Here is a 20,195-nt window from a genome sequence, read left to right as displayed (position 1 = left end):
CTCAAAACTGCCACCCACATACGCGTAGATCTTAGACCATCCCGATGGTAGGGAATAAAAATCTCTCCCCCCAATCGGCGTTCTTACATAGGTGATGCCTTGCTTGAGAAAATTTGACAGGTCTTGTGGATTGTTTATTATTATTATTATTATTATTATTTAAAATTTTTCAGTACTATTAGCACTAAACACAGAAATAGAAAGTAACAATAATTTTTCTTTTGGAAATTGTTCCAAATTATACAATAAGTTTTAATACCCATTATTGGTCCATATGTTATTGGTTCTTTATGGGTTTTAACTCTAATTTTTAATTTTGGAATTCTATTATTGTTACTTTTTAATAGATCATCATTGTCCTCCATAATTTTAAAAATTTAATGATGTAGAATGCTACCTGTAAGGATTGGAACAACAAATATAAAAAAATTTAAAAAACCAACTTTATTAGTGGAATTCATTTCAGTCATAAAAAAATCCTATTCAGTCAATTTAATATAAATGTTAATACCCAAATATTCTAAACATATATTTGATTTGTACATAAATAAAATCAAAATGAGAACAACAAATATAGAGAAACAACATAAAGAAATAAAAAATATATGTTAGGCATTTATATTAAGTAACTATCCATACTGAATAATCAGTAAATGGCTAAATAAATATAAACAAAAAAAAACATCAAATTTTTTGTAAATTAGAATATATCTCGACATTACTTGAGACAGCTAAGGAGATACTGAAACCATTTAATATTGTATTAGCTATGACATTGAATAGTATCACAGACAGAGCAATTAAAAAATCCAGAGATCAATTTTAGAAAATAACAACAATGTTAAATGATAATGCAATATATAAATTTGAATGAATTTGTTATTACCAACATTTTATTATGTAGGAGAAACTAAAAAACTACTAAAGACTAGGATAACAGAATATTTACAAGTGATTAAATAAAATAATTATAAATTCAGAAGTGGCAGTGCACTGTTCCTGGACAAGTTGTGGAATATTACTTAATAGTGTAAAAATTATTTTAAAAAATAATAATAATATTAAAAGAAAATTACATAAATATTTAGAGATTGCAAAAGTTTTTATACAGCAGAATAAATGTAAATACAGGAATAACAAATAATGTAAAGTTATAAGTACAATATCATTTTACTAAAGTTCTCTTTCCCCTTCAAAATTGAATGCTTTGTAGTGAAGTGATTATCAGTGAAGGAAATGAATCATATTTTTAATATATCTCATTTTAATTTTATTATAAGTAACATTTGAATATAAATTTTTATATTATTTTAATTATAAATTGTTATATCTAGATTGAATATGTTAAATCCCTATTGTATGAAAACTACAATAAAAAATCTTCAGATCTACCAGGTGATTATTAATTACATTTTATAATAAAGATTAAATAATGTAAAATATTGTACAGTCAACCCACCTATAACACTGTTGATAATTCCGTTTTATATGAATTCTATGTTGTACGAGTCACTTAGATTTTACAAATACGTGTGCTGGGCTGTGAACGGCTCATGTATTTGTAAAATCTATGTGACTTGTACAACATGGAATTCATATAAAACGGAATTATCAACAGTGTTATGGAAGGGTCGACTGTATAATGTTGTAATATTTATAAGTTATTACTATGTATTTGTAAATGAAAACTGATGAAAAGTGTAACATCCGAAATGCATATTCTGTAATCAATAAAGTCTATTTTTTTTAACATTGTCTGAAAAGTTCATGTATAAGTTCATAATAAAAGCAGATTTATGCTAAACTGAAATTGCAAATATGATAGAATAAGATGCTATAGAAACAATAATTTCTTTTTCTATTTGTACATTATATCTTTTAGTTTTTGTTTATGATCCAGATATAAAATAACTGGCCTTCCATCTTGATCAAAACTCATAGTCCAAATTCATTTGCCTCAGAGCTTGAATAACAATCTATTTTGTTATTGTATTATGTTAATATGAGAATGATAAGCTTTTCAAACACTGAACTACACTTGTTTAACCATCCAAAATTGACTTCTCTTTGGGCTAGTTATTGTAATAACTCCATTACATGAAATCAATTTGGTATAAATTTCACTAGATCATACCTAAATATCTCGTCAATTCTTTCTTATCTCTTGATTTTGGTAGAGTAGTTACAGCTTGCATCCTTTAGGATCTTGTTTCACTCCTTTCTGACTTGGAACATGCTCAATAAATTTAACTTTTTTTAATCCAACTTTCATTCTTTTGGGATTAAGTTTTAAATTCTCTGTTTGAGATTTTGAGTAATTTATTTTTATCAAAGTTGCATGGAAACCCAACAAGGTACTGTACATACAAATGTAAAACAACAGTTATCTTTTGTAATTCCTATTACAAATTGTATTAACATTGACAAACATATGTGGTGGTGTGGAGGACAAAAAAAAGGATGACAAAGAAGTAACTATAAATTAAACAGAATATTTATTTAACTACAGCTACGTGGTCCTTTGTACACCTGGTTCGTTTACACTAAACACACTTGATCCCAAACTATAGTACGCACACAAGTTCGAAGCCGTCCGACAAAATACTATATGCTTTCACAGGCAGGAGACATGTGCTCGCAACAATGAAAAAATATGATTTGAGATACTACAACTAACTTAAATCTACCTTAATCTAACTTATATGCTAAGGAAGAAGGGTGAAGAAATCAAGAGATATGAAGAGAAGAGACAAGTATAAAGGACAGATTTGTGGGGGTACCCTGGTAAACTTGGGAGTCTCCGATCTTCTATATATCGGTACTTGAATCAATTTCCTTCCTCTCGTTTCCGTCTCTTGAGAATTTGAGAGCGTTTTTGAAGTCTTAATCTGGGTTTCCTTCTAATTTTCGTCCATTTGCAGACAACTTCCAAGCCTTCTCTTTTTGTCCCACTAGGTGACAACCCTTTAGCTTGCTCTTTCGTACGTCTGTACACCTCGGACGCTGACCCCAAAAGTGTCTTGTTCCCATTCCTGATGGCCTCAGGGCTTCTTAATGCCCCCTTTTGTCTTCTCCCTTTGTCCTTGGACAAAGGTCCCCCACCCATAGAAAAAGAATAGGTTAGAAAGTTCTAGAAACACGTTAAAGACAAAGGAATTTAGGAGAAATAAAACTTATATCTACCCCTATTTACAAAGACATGGCGTACCACCACACATATACAGTAGAGCGTCGATTATCCGAATCAATTGGGGACTGGGGTTGTTCGGAAGATCAATGTTTTGGATAACCGATTATGTACAAAAAAATATATTAATTTATCCCATCTTGACATTTTTCTCTGTTTTGTGTCGCTTCACGTTGAATTTTCATCAATGTTAAGTCTAACGAAGACTTTGTATCGTTAAAAATTATTTTTTTATTTTATACGAACAAAATAAATACATTGAAAAATATAAAAACAATAAAAAATTATACTTCAGAAGTTAATTTTGTATCAAAAACGTAAAATATTTGAGTAGCCCAACACACAGCCAAAGATTGCAGTGCCACAGCACTGGTGAAAATTAAAATTTGCCGACTGGAATTCTTTTGGATGATTGATGTTTTGAATGATTGACTTTCGGATAATCGACGCTCTACTGTAATGTTGAAACTCACAATACCTTGATCTAACTTAAAACTAAGAAGGTGGACATAAGAAGTAGATAGAAGAAATGAAGGTTGAATGTGATAGAGGTTTAAGTATCTCTAATCCCAAAATGGAGGACCATATTGATTTAGTGCTATGGCAACAGTCAGATGTCAGGCGATCCTTCTTTCTCATCAGAGCTTCATATTGCCGTCAGGATCATTACAATCCAGCAATCTTCTTTCATCTTCTCTTCGTTGAATGTGACCACTTTGAGCCTTCCACATACAAAAAGGAAAAAAGTGTCCCATATTCTGTCATTTGCCTGTATATATTTTTCTCCATCCTCCTCAACTGGATTTATTGCCCCTCTCAGCAATAAACCATCAATACAAAAGAGAATAACAGAACATTCTAGAAATACATATAAACAATTAACTATAACTAAATATATTTACACATAATTTATGACAGTCGACTGTCACACCTTATTCAATAATGCCTCCAGATTTTAGTTATGATCATTTATAGCCATTTCTTTGGTCTGGCCAGCTTCTATTATTAAAAAATAATCTGCAATAACCTCAGCACCTTTCAGTCCTTATGGAAATGTTAAATGAACAACATTTCAGATTTCTGGAGCACTGGAAATTCTAAATGAAATTTGTCTCCGTCTACAACATCCAAATGAAGAATTGAATGTAGTTAAGTAGCTTGACTTTTCACAATTGAACAGGCCAGAATCCTTTTCTACTGTCTAAAACACTAACCAAGTAATACTTGGTTGATTTCACTCTCAGTAATGTTTCTATTGATAGATTTGGATACTGTTCTCTTTCAGTCAGTCTAAGTCTCAGAAATTGAGGCATATTCTTTTTTTGTCTCTGAATATTAACATGCTGGAGATCCATTCAATTGATTTAGTGACTTTCACTATAATTTTATATCTTTCTAACTCATCCAGTTTCCTTTTTAACATCTCACTCTGAGGAACAGGAAATTTTCTTAGAGGATATATTAAAGTTTTACTTTTACATTCAATTTTAGTTTGTATTTTTTCATTCTGTTTTCTATATCCTATAAACAGTCTTAGATATAATTATAATTTATCTTGTGGCGCAATCGGCAATGTGCCAATTCAGACGAATAGAGGGCGCAGGAAAGAAGAGAAAAGCAAACTTTGAACTGGTCACTCACTTTTGGACCAATGACTACCAAGATCGGATGTTTGAATGAGCAACTAACACAAATAAAAACAAACTGGACCTTCAATTGATGTCAAACTGTAAAAACATTGTATATACATTGTACATTACTATATATACATGTAAATAAAAAATATAGAAATCCAACCAGACATTCTTTCATCAGCATCAAATCATTCTCATTTGGTGACTGAACACCAAAATCTAAATAAGCCTCTGTTGGAAGTTTAGAGTAAATTTTATTAATTTTTCCATCACAAATGGCTATATTTTAATTGAGTTCACTTGACTTGATTCTAGGCTCAGAAGTGGTTGCTCTTTATACTCCACTTAAGTGGATAGATTCAAGTCTCTATTTTGCAATAGTGTTCCCCCACACACTCTTATGATGAGATCTATTAGTCTCAGTTACAAAAGCTTTATCTCCCATTGCCTTTACATATTCTTTTACTTGCAAATATTACATGAAGCATCAATATCAACTGGAAATGTCATTGTTTGTCCACTTTCCTTGATCCTAATTGTTTTCATTGCTTGTTTAATCACTGTTAATTCAGTAAGCTTCCATTAAATGTATATTTAATGACTCATTCTTAGCAAGGGCTAGTGCTACCATATGGGCAAACTGGACATTTGCCCAGGGCACAAATGGCAAGGATGACAAATTTTCATAAAACCTATAATTTATACAAAATTTTCAGGCATATTATTTTTTAAAAATTTGTATTTATATTACATAGCACAAGTTGAATATTGATTGATGGGGAAAGGTATGGCATTTCAAAAAATTTTTTTCATTTTATGTAGAGGGATAAGGACTGTTAAATGCACGTCTTGTCCCAGGTGGGATAAACTCTAGTGCTGGATTTATTCCTAGCTATTGGCATTTCCAGAGTTTTTGTAAAGTAGTTTGTCTTGTGGCACTCATTACATTTTTCCCAAATGCTGGCCATTTCTCTTTCTTCATGTGCCTGTTACCACAGCATCTGAACAATTCTTGAGTTTTCTTTCCTCAAATCTTTCACAAATTTGATAGTCCCTGGTCTGATCTCTGGACAGTATTTGCTTCTGTTTTTATATTACTTATTTCATTTTCTTAATAGTCACTTCATTTGCTCTAATACTGTTTACATTTTCAAGTTGGATTATTTTCCTATAGAATCATCTCTCTTATTTTATTAACTTGAATTTCTAAAACTATCTGATTCCTTATTCTAGTCTTTATGTTTTGAAACCTATAATTAGTAGCTAGACTTTACAGTGATATCACAAAAGAATCAATTGATTGTCTTCTTGTTTTCTTATACTACACATGTATTTCTCAAACAAAATATTTTCTCTGGGATATAATGTATCTGGTAATTTTAATAACAACCGACTGAAGAAATAGAACATAAAAATAATATGATAAAGGAAGATATCTTTATTTTGTGTATTATTTTCATATACTTTAATGATCTATCATTCATAATGACAGAGAGACTAGTACTATGTAAATCTTTCTAAATACTATAATAACTAATTAAATTGTGTATTGTAAAAATTTATAAAAAATAGAATAAACTGATTTATTAATAATTATATCAAGTTATTTGAGTGTGCCAATAATGAGTCATTGACTCATTATAAAATTTGTGCAAGTATCAGTAGCATTTCAAAATAATTCATATTAAAGCTAATTATCAGTATAAATGTAGAATATACTTGTGTGTTGGTATTAATAATGCACAGAAAGTTATTTCTATTTATAATGCATACAATAGGGTTTATAATTTCTTTTTATCTTATATTTGGCATCATTTATAATTTACATAAGAATATTATTAACTTTACATTGCTATTGACACTGATATTTCTATGATTTTATGAATTAATATGAGATTATTTTCATCCAAAATTTATAATACAATTTATACGTATGAAATGGAAACACAAATATTTTCAAGACGTGATAAATGATATAAAAGTTAACAGTATGGCATATCTGATATATACACATATACATGTGTGATGTTCTTTATCTAAAAATATATTACTATTGGTATTGGTACGTATATGGTTACTGAATTATGTTCTGTTTTTGAAAAAACATTACAATAACTACAGAATAGTCTTTAATACTACTAATTATTTATTTTTTCATTACAGATACATGCATTTATATTGCAGAATTTATAATATTTTCCAAATATTTTGTATATCTCTATATGAACTTCCCTATTTGTTTTGGGTTTGTCAGTTGCTAAATGATTCCCTTTTAGTAAATGGTTACTAAATGGTGCACATTTTTACCTTTCCCTTTCAAAATATTATCATTAGTACTTCTCTATATTGTTTCTCGACAAGAATGTGTCGGAGACAGACAATTATCCACAGTATCAACTCTTCATTGAAAGATGGCCTTTCACAAAAGGGCGAGTCCTACCCCATTTGCTTTTTATGTCAGTGCCCAGTCAGCCCATGGCATTTGTTGTGGCTGATAGAGTGACCCAGTTTGTTTCATTCATTCTCATCATACCAGTCACTTCTATTTCCACACTTCTAGCACCAAAGGGATGAAGACCCAGGACTACTAAGAGGTATTGCCCGGTTGTGAAATGTAGAGAAAAGTAATATTTAGAGAAGAAGCGAAGGTGAAGTATAAAGAAAGATAGAAAGAGGATGAAGGAGGAAGGTTCATGGGTGTCAGCATTGTTTTATTTATCAATCCAACAAAATGTAACAAAAGATTGAGTATAGAGTGGTAACATGAATACAAAATTTGTGTACAAAGCTCACTACCACTTGTGGATACATATAAACAGGAAACAGTGTATACAAATGTTGAACATCAATAAGGAAGTTATACAATAGAGACATCTTACCAGTCACCTGAACATATAGAATATATTTTTCTGAGCAACTGCAAGTGCTATGTACTGACTATTGATACTTTTTATGCTATCTGCTGGTATGGCATACCAATGCATTCTGGTTAAAAAAAATAGCCCTGCATATTTATATTAACCTATATTTCTCTCATTGGATGACATGAAATATTTGAATACAGCAGACTTATTACAGAAAAAAATTATATGATTGAGTAGGAGCAGAATACTATAAAAATAACATTAAGGAAAAACCTTAAATCTTATCATTGTTTTTCACATGTATAGAAATTTGTAATAATATATATAATGTAGTTATAATAAAATATTAATTTTAAGTACTGTAATTCAAAGTTCATTAAAATATGAAAATAATTGCACAATATGTATTTATATTTTAGAAACTAGAAGGGAAGCTGTGCTTCCACAGCTTTCATGGATGGCATAGGCACACCACTGCTTTCATCACATGAACTTAGGCTACTGTTACTTTTGTTTTCACATGGACTATAGCTAATAGGCCTAGTACTAGGCAAAAGAGAAAAAAAAATATGTCAAAACTTTTTTATCTTGCCCATAATTTATAAAGTTAGCTCTCAAAATAGTTTATTCCTATTTACAGGACTGTTTGAATATAATAAAATGTTTTACTATTTATTACAGAAAAAATTCTGAGAGATTATTCCTGATCCATCTAAACAACACTAATCAATATTTGTATTATGGCTTTAAGACAGTCATTTAAAATCAGACTTATTATACCAAGGCAAGGAGACATGTAGACTAAGAAAACAAAAAAACAAGCTTATTCTCCTTTTAATCTACATGTCTCTTTGCCTCAGTATAATAAGTGTGATATTAAATAGCAGTCTTACAGCCATAACACAAATAATATTGAACAATCACAAGAAACAGTTCCAAAACATTTTGAAGATCATCAACCAATTTACCCAAATGACACTGAAACACTGCAATACACCTATTTATCCATAAATCTAGTATTTTAGCATAATATTAAGCAATACTAACTCCAATTACATTATTTAATGAGATTGTTAAAGAATATGTTTATAAGCACAAGAAACAAGCTTGTGTAATATTCTAATAGGAAAAGTTAATATGCAGTAGACAACAATGTTTACTCTTTATACTGTGATATTAAAATATTACTGTATAAAAACAGAACAACAATGAAAACGAACAACAAGGCAGTGAACATATTGTAATGAACTGTAGAGAAAAAAAACTGAAATTATGTTAAGAATTAGTTCCTAAGATTGCCTGTAATTTTGCAATAAAAATCACTAAATTGCATACCTGCAGTAGAATGTAGAAACAATGCCATTGAAACAAATGAAAACAGACACTAAGAATGGACTCATCCCTACTTCTTATTTTTATTAGTGTGACTGTCAAATTTTCTTAAACATGCTTTGAAAATATTCATACAATTAGAATTATTCAATTTAAAAATATAGCAGTGCAAATTTGGATACAAAGGTATGGCCTTGCTTGTATTTATTTATGTTGTATATACTTAAGTATCTATGTACTTATATTTTTAATATTTACATATACAGTGGTGCCTCGTATAACGTACGCCTCGAATAATGAACGCTGCGAATAATGAACTTTCTGTTTGGCCATTACGTGACTCGAGCAATGGACTGGCTGCAGACAACGGACTTTCCGTTCGGCAGTTACGTGAGGCGACCAATGGACTTTCTACGAACAAGTGCAAATGATGTTTCCACTCTTTTGCCGTTGCCAATGACAATCTGCTATTTTTATAATATATTAGTATTATTAGAATATATTATTAGTATATCTGAAGTACAGAGCTCCCGTTGGGATTCGGATTACTCCCTTGTTTATTACGTACATCACCTCAGTGCAGGCTATTTACATTTATTCAAGTGTTGAGCAAATCATGGCTTATAAAAACACAGAAAGATGATTTCAATTGAAACAATGCAAGACATCATCAGAAGGAGTGAAAGTTGACAAAAACTTTCTTCCTTGAGAGGTTAAGGAGTTTACCAACACTCATTATCCAAACAGAGATGAGGCCAACAGTATCAATGATCTCTACAGTGACACCCTTGCCCATCATTTCCGACAGGTGTTGAAGAAGAGAGAGAAACAGACCATCTTGGACATGTTTTTCAAGAAGCCAGTAGGGAAAAAACAAAGGATAAAACAAGAGGAGTTGACCCTGCAAGCTCCAGTAGCCTTTCCTGAATCTGAATCCGATTAAAAAACAATAAAAAAAAGACCCGCTGCAATGTGTAAAAAGTCTGTATCTGTATGAATGAATAAAGAAAGCACACCTCCACCTCCTCCTCACAACATCTGACTACCTGGCATAATTGGTGACTGCTCCATTTTCATTTTTTTGTTATGGTACAGTACGGTTATTCGGTTATTTTATGCTGCAGAACAAATTATATGTTTTAACATGTATTTCTATGGGAAAATGCGTTTCGTATAACGGACTTTTCACTTAATGGACGTGCACCTGGAACGGATTAAGTACGTTATAAGAGCCACCACTGTACTTACATCATCATTATGCATTTTTTTCTGCAAAATCAAAAAAGAATTTAAATTATCATTTGAAGTTTTTTGATATTACATAATTCAGGTTTTTTGTATTATGTATTTCAAAGATATTTAAAAGAATTTTAAACAAAAACTTTGTTTTATAATTATCAAAAGCATTTTGTTTCATATTATTAAATAATGGAGCTTCAATGATCTGATAATATTTTATGATGATCCAAATGATATTAATTTATATTCTTCAATGAAATATCTAATATCACAATTCACATGAAACTATGTAATTTTCTTATCAATGTATCATTCTATGATATAAGCCCAATATGCGCACTGGATCATATTTATAATTTGGAAAAGATTTAAATAATTTTTTTATAAAGACTTTTTTACATTGAAAGGAATGTCCCCACACTATTGTTGCTTGATCAAGCTATTTTTCTTTTATTTTCCTTTCTTAAATCCCTCCTTTTTCTAGAAAATTCTATTATTTCTGGTTCTGTATGTATCTATCTCTTTGCTAGTGTTGATTGGCTCAAGGCAGGACTTCCAAAAAAAAATTATGTGACAGGTCCTATAGAGAATATTTATGTTAATTCTTCCATTATCTAGAAATTAAAGAGATTGCTGAAGACTTTTTCTCCCAATGATTCATTTTCCTTAAGTTTCTATCAAGTGTTTATATCAAGAAATATATTGAAACATTTTACTGGTAAATTAAAGATTATTTAATATTCCATTATATTTTATTTAAATGGATAAAAGCAAAATTTTGTTTATAAAAATATTGTTATATAATCTATATATCAAGTTAAACTTAAAACATCTAAAATTTAATTTTTACAATACCATTTTAAATATTTAATTAACAGTTAAAAAGAAAAAAAGTCTCTACTTAAAAAAAACATGTATTGATATCCAAGGTGCAATCCAAAAATTCTTGGACTGATTACAATAATAATTATACAACTTTGTATAATTATATGGCATTAAAATGAATTATCATTTGTTTTAGTTTTTATAAACACATTGTATTTTTTAGCATCCAGACTCCTTAACAGACTTTGATTAAAAAAAATCTAATTAGAAAGGCTTTTAAGTCCTTTAATAAGAAATTTGTTTTTTATCATCCAAACTCATACAAAAACTAAACTTATAGTTATTTTGGAAATAATTGTCATAACAGTTGAAATATCCATCTTCATGCCAAGAAAAAAGTAAACAAAATCAAATTAAACTTCAAAATATTGACTTCTTTACTAATAAAATTTTTATTTATCAAGAATTTACTTCTAGAGATAAATTACTAGTAAAATTTATTTCTATTTAACAATGCTTAAGAGAGAATGAAAAGAGAAAACATCTAGTAAGTGGCACATTAAAGACCAGCTAATGAACAGAAAATCATAATTACTTTATAATGCATTACATGCTGTGATAATTCAACAATATTTAATAAAAAAAACAGCAGTTGTTTATTTTCCTCATAAAAAAACAGATTAAAATGCATAGAGGTTGTTTTTGCTCTTAAAAATATCCATTATTAAATATAACTTCAGGAATAAAAATTTTTTAAGTTGAATATGATTGTGCTGAAAGTCCTAAAGAAAACAATTCTAGAAATACTTCCAGTAACAGCAGAAGGGAGGGAAAAAATAATCAATGGGGTTGCTGTATAACTGAATATATAAAATCGATTAAAAGAAATGACTTTGATCAGTAGTTAAGATACATTTTCTTCCATATCAGCCTAGAAACATTGGATCACACTTTATAAGCATAATTTTACATATAATTGCCTTAATTTAATAATAATTTTAATAGATTTTAATACATACTTTTGTGATTACGACGACTATTTCTAATCCAAGATTATGAGAAAGAGTATCTTTATCTGTGATTTTAGGTTCTGCTTCAACACTTCGGTAATAAGATGTTATAAATATATCCTCACCTGGTTCAACATAATTGTTATATTTTTTTTGAACTAGAAAAACAAACAAACATTAATGAATAAATCTAAATTCTGTTATTCTGACATATTGTATTATATATAATTTTTTAAAAAAGTTGTATAATTAATTAATCTGTATAACTAAAACATAAATTCTATATCTGTTTGGCTTCATATAATTTTTACAATTACTTAGAGAGATTTTTTTTTTTCTTGTATCGCAAGTACTTGCGATACAAGAAAAATCGTATTAACGCTGAACTCAGTGCTTTTTATCAAGAAGGCTATACAACTTTGGCGTGAGTTTTATTTATTTATCTATTTCTATACTTAGAGAGATTTAATAATCTGTTAATATATTGTCAACATGACAATATTAATTACCATGAACAATGTAATTGAAAATATAAGTAAAGACTACCAAAAAAATCTTTAAACTCCAGCACTTTAAACAAAAATGCTATAGAAAAAAACTATACAATTTACAGGCCCCAATCAGTATTGATAGGGCAACCAAATATCTGTGGCATGCAGGCGACTAACAGTCCAAAACCAGCCCTGAATATATCATAAAAATAATAACTGACATAAAATTAATTATAATTTATTTACAATATGGATTTCTTCAAATTTTTGTAACAACTTTTTTGTCTTTATATAAAATAAGACTATCTAAAAAACTATTAATAGAAATAGAAAATTAATTTATCATAAAGTTTTCAAATGCTCAGAATGTTTCTAAATTGAAAATTTTAATATTTGAATTACTTCAACTAATTAATCATTTTAAAACATGAGAAATATAGTACAGTATTGTGACTAAATCCAAACTGCAGATCTTCTCAACTTAGGAAAAATATGTAAAAATATAAACTGTAAAACAGCAAAATAATTACTCTTTAAAGAAGTGTGAATACCATACTTTATAATACATATTTTTTCATCTAACAGTTATTATAAAATAATAATATCAGAAAAGTTATATCTTTTATATGTTGTATAAAACTGTTTAAAAATTTTGTTAGTGATAAAAACAAAGTAAAAACATTCTTCTTATAAAAGGCAGTCTATATATACATTGAATTTGGAGAAAGAAATAGCTTTCTTTCTTCACACTCAATGTATAAAACTATCACATGAACTCACAGAATAATCTCAACATTCGAAAAATTATGCAATGATGACAACAATACTATTTCAAATTTTAGAAATCTGAAGTAACTAGACTCTGAAATTTTCCCACAGATAAGACTGGCTACTAAAGCTGTCAACTCATCTTCATTTCAATCTAAAAATCTTCTTCTACTTTCTCACATATTAAGAAATCAATTCCACCTCTTTAAGTTATTAAACATATGAAACTTTTTCTACAATTTCATCTTTAATGAGAAATACAGAAACCTTTACAAAATTATTACTGTTTACATGTAGTAAAAGAAGACTGGAGGCATTTGAGATGTGGATTCACAGAAGGATGCTGAGAGTCCCATGGACAGATCGAGTGACCAACAACAAAGTTCTAAGCAGAGTAAGAACAAACAGAAAATTGCTGTCAACAATCAAATGCAGAAAGATTGCATACTTGGGACATATCACTAGAGGAGAAAAATACAAAATCCCACAACTAATCCTCAATGTAAAGATTGAGGTAAAGCGTAAACAAGGCCAAAGACATTTATCATGGATGGACAATATTAAAAAATGGACAGGCATACAAAACATTGGGGAGGTAATGAGAACGGCCAAAGATAGGAACTTCCTTTCCTTGGTGATCGCCAACGTCCGGGGATCGGGCATGGCACGTGAAGAAGAAAAACATGTAGTAAAAACTATTTGTCTATGCTAGAAAATTTATTTGCATAAAGATGGAGATGCTAATTCATTCAGTTGTCTTGCAAAGCAATGTGAAACATTGATGTTAAACTGTGGAAATAGTCAGGGACAGAGGTAGTAATATTTATGAATACATCTAGTAATGTAGCAAATAAAGTAAAAATTAATAAAACTGTCTAGAACAGATTTTACACTAATTTCATATGCAGTATTACAGTTTAATATTTCTTGATTTTTGTTATGTCATGCTTTAAGTAAACTTTAAGAATTGTGGTTTATTTTAAAGTTGTCAAAAACTGCTAGATTCAAACTAAAATAAAAACAGGAGAAATTTAAAGAATAAAAGTACTTATTTATGATATTTTTAATTTTATACATTTATTAATCATGTATTTTATAAATCTGTAACTTTTAAAATTGATACCTTCAAATTGACATTGTTTCAGAACATCAGGAGAAAGCTTTATCCTATCAAGATGTTCCTGAAGAATTGTCACCCAGGATTCTAAAGAATCTAAAATATTCCATGGTTCAGACATAGCAGCTATCAGTAAAACAGTTGTATGAGGAAGTGTTTCTTCATTCAAAATGAATTTCAGGAGATTTCTATGCCATGGTTCTCCATCAAGAATCCATATTCCTAATCTAGTTTGATCTATAAAATAATTAGGATATGAGAAGATTTAAACATGAATAAAGTTAAGTATGAACAGTTACTTACCATCTCTATAATCATCCCTAATAGTCAAATAATGATATTCCAATCCTGATCCTTTTTTTGGATCTTCAATTCCTTGTAGTTTGGCAACTAGTGATGTTTTTCCCGATTCATTATCACCTGGTGATACAAAATGTTATGTTTTATTGATGCTAAAAAATATTTTTATGAATTTTAAAATACAAAATTCAATTTTATCAAAATACACTTTGTTTTATTGCTCAAGTTGAGCATCTTTAGCAAAGAAATTCATTATCATTTCAAGAATACTTGTACTTTCTTAAAATTATATGTTAATATATTCATATACTGTACTCCCTTATACAACTGATATAGAAAACTTGTAGGTGTTCAAAAAGTTACTATGCAGTGAGGAATTTGTAATGATGTTAAAGTTATACATATGGTATTGCATACAAAACTTATAAAGTGTATATCCTGTGTTTCTACTTTGCAATATATGGTATTATCACTTGCTCACAAATGTTCTGGTTTCTGGAAGGCTTCTTTGCTGATTGCATAATCTCCTGTAAAGATTCTACAGGAGATTATGCCTGCTAGGTCTCCAGACCTCACTCCCATATTTTGGGGCCTCTGGGGGACATTTCTAGTATATGCTGTAGGAGAAACTGCAACACTATGTAAAATGTCACTTTTATTAGAACACATTTTTATTAGAATTATAGTTTACTTAACCTTTTCAACTGCACACTAACTTTTCTGAAACCCTGTATTAAATGCATATAAACAGTAGCTTATAAAGATAATTCATTGAGTTTCTCAGAAGTGTAACATCTTATTACTGATCAGTAATTAGTTCGTCAAGAAATTATTTTAAAATGTGAAAAATCAAGTTACAGGAGATTAAAGATTAAAAGTTTGTTTTATTCAATCTTCACATCAAAGCAATGTTTTATTATAACTGCAATACTGAATTTTGAATAGAAAAAATTCATTTGATTAAAGAAAATTACACCTACCTAATACAAGTAAATATTTGCCATTTGGAAGTTTAGTTGGACTGTATGTTTGCACTTGAGACAGAAGAGATGACCTGAAATAAAATATTTTTAGATTTGTTAAACTGATAAATATTTCAAATAATACTACGTTAAGCTATAATTTTCAATTACAGTGGAAACTCTTAACTATTTTCTGTCTTAAACAAATAAATTATTTACAATGCTATTTTTTATTAAAAAGATACTAAAGTCAGAGTTACTTGTTAATTATAAAAAATATAAAAATTACATTTAGTTGTAAATCTAGAGTTACAGCAAAATCTAACAATGAGTTTTGAAAATGTAATTTTTGAATTAAAAATGTTTAAATCTTTACATATAAAATCAATTTTATTTCATAAAGGATTTTATAAAAATTTATTTTGTCTTTAAAAAATAATTAAATTATCCAAACACATTTCTAGATAATTACAAACTATTTTGTACTAATTTATACATGTAATCAATATAATTTTACTGTAATAAACTTCAATTTCAAAAAGTTTTGATGTTGATATTAAATTTAATATCTCATTTTAATATGGCATGAACTGAGTGAAAACATTTAGCTTCAATAAAAAAAAAATTACACTGAGGTTATATTATATAGAAAATAATATTTTCTATATAATAGTATGTTATATTTTCTGCATAACAGACTACTTAGACTTCTCCTGTTGAAAATAATATAAAATCTTTAAGTAAATTTTAATTGAGATGTTTTATTAATTTGTTATGAAAATAACCAGTATTAACTGAATTGCTTAATGAATATTTAACTCTGAGATGATATATTTAAAATCTGATGAAGTCTAATGATTTCATTACTTAGTAAATACTATCAGATCAGCCTAATGCAAATAATAACTTATTTATGCTTAGAATTATTTTTGTTTAAGATATATCTTAATGTTTATTTACAGCAACAATCTTATATAACATCAGCAAAATAATTATTAAAAGATTTCTCATGGAATATTAACAATCATGTGATTAGATCAGTTTGTATTTTTAAATAAAACTGTTAATATTCATTTATATTTTCTCAAATAAAATAAATAATTTCAAAATATAGGATAAGTAATATAAATGAAAATAATTTTAATAAATATTGCATCAGTACAGAATACAGAATTCATAAAAAACTTATTTTTCTTTGAGTAAAAATTTTTAAATACTTTCAATATTTTGCAAAGATGCTTCAATTTACTAAGAACAAACATTTTATTTGCTCTCAGCAAACAGAAAATACTTTACAAAAATCAATGATAAGGTAGAGAAAATAATCAACTTTGATATTTGGAAAGTCTAAGAAGTTTTTTGAATAAGAATACATTATAAAAAAAATTACAATTCAAAAAATATACTGTATTAAAAAATAGTCTTTTCTGAAGATTGTTTGTGACTTTATATTAATTTGTCACGGAATAAGTTTTGGTCCATAATTTTTTCTCATTTGAGACATTTGTTTAATCCGTCCACTAAACAATATTCTTTATCTCATTTATAAAAGATCTCTTATTATGTCTGACATAGTTTGTAAAACAGATGACACAGAAGAAAGAATTATTTAAAGGAAGGATTACAAATTTGCACTAAAAAATGAGAATATTAAAAGAAAATGACAATAATATATTAGCCAACATGTCCATCAGTGTTTGGACATCAAATAATGACAAACATTCAAAATTTGGTTATTTTGGCCTATTATTGTTATGTTTATCCCAAAGTGTCAAGGAGATGAAATCAGGGAAGGGTAGGTCTTTGTGTTTTATGGTATTTAAACCTTACGTATCTTATATTTTCTGTAGGACACTAGAGAGTAACTATGAAAAGTTTGGAGTAGATCAGTCAAAGGGTTTAGGAATACAGTATATAAAGAACAGACTGGCAAGCAGAAAGCTTATTTCATATGTATTTTAAATGATTTCTTCAATATATATGATTATGGCTGTTGTCATTACTAAAAGCCAATTCCATTTTTTAGGCAATATCAATTACATAATTTCTATTCATATTTTAAATAATATATAAAATTGTTTATCAGGAAATTCCTCTAATATTGTTCAGTTACTAACAATTTAGATATCGATGAAATATTTATTTGTACAAATTTAAATCAACATTTTCTACTATTATTTTATTTATAATCAAGTAAAATTTTTCTTATCACATTCTTTTGTGTATCTTTAATTAATTTCTCGTTTTATTACGTTTTAAAAAAATTTGAGTTGGCAACACTGCAATAAGTCACATTCTTTTCATTGTTGTGAATGACATCAATACCGAAATATTCAAATTATTTAGCTTTATTTAAATTTAAAAAAAACTGAAAAAAATTATTATTAAAATAATTTTAAATTGTAATTACGCATTAAAAATTCCTTTAATTTTTAAAAAAATAAATATAATGTTTTATTTATTAATCATCGAATTATCCGAAATTGATTAATATTTTTGAATTTAAATGATGGATGCGTCCACATATGTTTCTTATAATTTTATTATATTTATCTTTTTAAAAATGAGGAAGTTTAATATATTTAAATTAACGTCAAACAATATTCGCGATAAAAACTGATACAAAAATTAACGCTCGTATTAAAAAAATCTTTACCAAATATTTTCCGCTTCTTCTTCCATCACTGCTTCATCCTGAATTCCAGCCTTTCTGCCAAACACGCAATGCTTTCGTAATTATCGACAATTGCCGACAGATGGCACGACAGATATCAATTTCTTGTAATTGTATTTTTATTTCGTTAATAACAATTATTATGATAATTATATATTTGAAGTATTTATAAAATAACAATTAAATTAATATGAAATATTTTGATTACATTAAAAAAATACAAATTCCAATAATTTTTCGTTTCATTTTTTGACATTTCGCCGTCTGGGTACTAACGTGGAAGTACACTTAATGTCACTAACCGATTTAATTAAACGTTGTATCGAATGAAATATAATTAAGAATACAATCACACATTAAAATATTATTTGAAGAATACAAGTATTAAACGAATTATAGCTCATTTAAGTTGGCCGGATGCCATGCGGAAAGATGGTAGCCGACCACTCTGCGGGACACGGGATCGAAGCCGACGGGTCGAAAAATCCCCAGGAATTTTTCGGGCCCCGTCCATCACTACCCGACCACCCTATTGTGGGCCTGGCCGAACCCATAATAGGCTTACTAAAAGAAAGCCCTCTTAGTGTCCACAGGGCGGAGAGTTTTAATAAAAACAGAAAATTTGTAGAATTACACTCCTAAAAGAGCCAAGTATTCTAAAATTTCTCTGTTTTATTATAATAAGTATAATAAGTGAAAAATTAAACAGTAAATAATACTGGAATTGATTAATAATAGAAAATCTAAAAGAAATTAAGAATATCAAAATAAATAAAGTATTAAAAGTCTGCTTGCTTATTTTATAGTAGTAGTAAGAAAGGAAGCTTTGGATGAAGAATTTGTAGAAGAGAAACCATGGAAAATATTCTTCAAATGATTGCTCAATGTTATCTGGAACAATTTGTAGCTTTTAATGTGCTTTCATACAGTAAAATTTCAAGATTTCATTCCTGCTTATTAGTTAAAGGCTACTCAAGAAATAAACTAAATTACACATCGCCCAACTACCACTTTTTTTTTTAAATTCTTCCCGCCCTGTGGGCACTAAGAGGGCATCTTTTTTGCAAGCCCATTATGGGTTCGGCCAGGCCCACAATGGAGCTGCCGAGTGGTGAGGGACGAGGCCCGACATATCCGAACGGACCATCCCTCCGAAAAACTCCTGGGATTTTTCGACCCGTTCGGATTCGAATCCGGATCCCCCAGAGCGGTAGGCTGCCATCTTGACCGCTCAGCCATCCAACCGCCAAGCCCAACTCCCACTAGTGGACGAGTGGATACCACCACCTATCACACCTCGCCAATGGGCTGGCCACGTGGAGTTTACCAGGTTTTCTTCACGTTCGAACACCTTTCTATGCGGCCAGATCGCTCACGTGTTGCGTCGCCATATACAAAATAAAATAAACCAACCATCCAAGAAATTGACCTCTTACGGTTGGAGATCTTTGCGCGTATTAACTTATTTTTAATACCACAATCTAATTTAAAACTATATTGTAACGAGCAAATATTTATTGTGAAAACGTCACAATGCCGGGCTATAATTTTTAATTTATTTTAAAATATATGCTCTCCACCTTAAATTGGTAGCGTCTTGACCTTGTACATCATACTTTTCCTGTTAGAATTAGAGCCATGCCGGTCATCTAACTCCTTTCATGAAAAAATTTTTGAATTTACTTCTGTTTTGCACCTGAAGTTCGTATATGATTAATCGAAACCTCTTGCCCCTAAGCTTTCCATATCTGGTCTGACTCTCGTGTTTAAAAACAAAACTATTTTATGTGGG

General features: G+C 29.0%; 1 protein-coding gene across 2 annotated transcripts in view; it reads right to left on the bottom strand.

Annotated features, from left to right (window-relative positions):
- The window catches only part of LOC111630070 (cytoplasmic dynein 1 light intermediate chain 2-like), a 61,551-nt gene extending 43,077 nt beyond the window's left edge, over positions 1 to 18,474 (bottom strand). For both annotated transcript variants that reach the window (XM_023374086.1, XM_023374087.1), the window contains exons 1-5: positions 18,386 to 18,474; positions 15,748 to 15,821; positions 14,771 to 14,887; positions 14,474 to 14,704; positions 12,101 to 12,249 (exon numbers count right to left, since the gene is read on the bottom strand). In XM_023374086.1, coding sequence (XP_023229854.1) covers positions 12,101 to 12,249; positions 14,474 to 14,704; positions 14,771 to 14,887; positions 15,748 to 15,821; positions 18,386 to 18,411 — 597 coding nt within the window. In that variant the 5' untranslated portion in view covers positions 18,412 to 18,474. The remainder of the gene's footprint in view (positions 1 to 12,100; positions 12,250 to 14,473; positions 14,705 to 14,770; positions 14,888 to 15,747; positions 15,822 to 18,385) is intronic.
- Positions 18,475 to 20,195: the final 1,721 nt, after the last annotated feature.

This window comes from Centruroides sculpturatus, unplaced genomic scaffold (assembly GCF_000671375.1).
Source record: "Centruroides sculpturatus isolate CEXI.00-Female unplaced genomic scaffold, Cexi_2.0 scaffold599, whole genome shotgun sequence".
In the NCBI taxonomy this organism is placed as follows: Eukaryota; Metazoa; Arthropoda; class Arachnida; order Scorpiones; family Buthidae; genus Centruroides; species Centruroides sculpturatus.
This window is presented reverse-complemented; position numbering and strand designations above follow the sequence as displayed.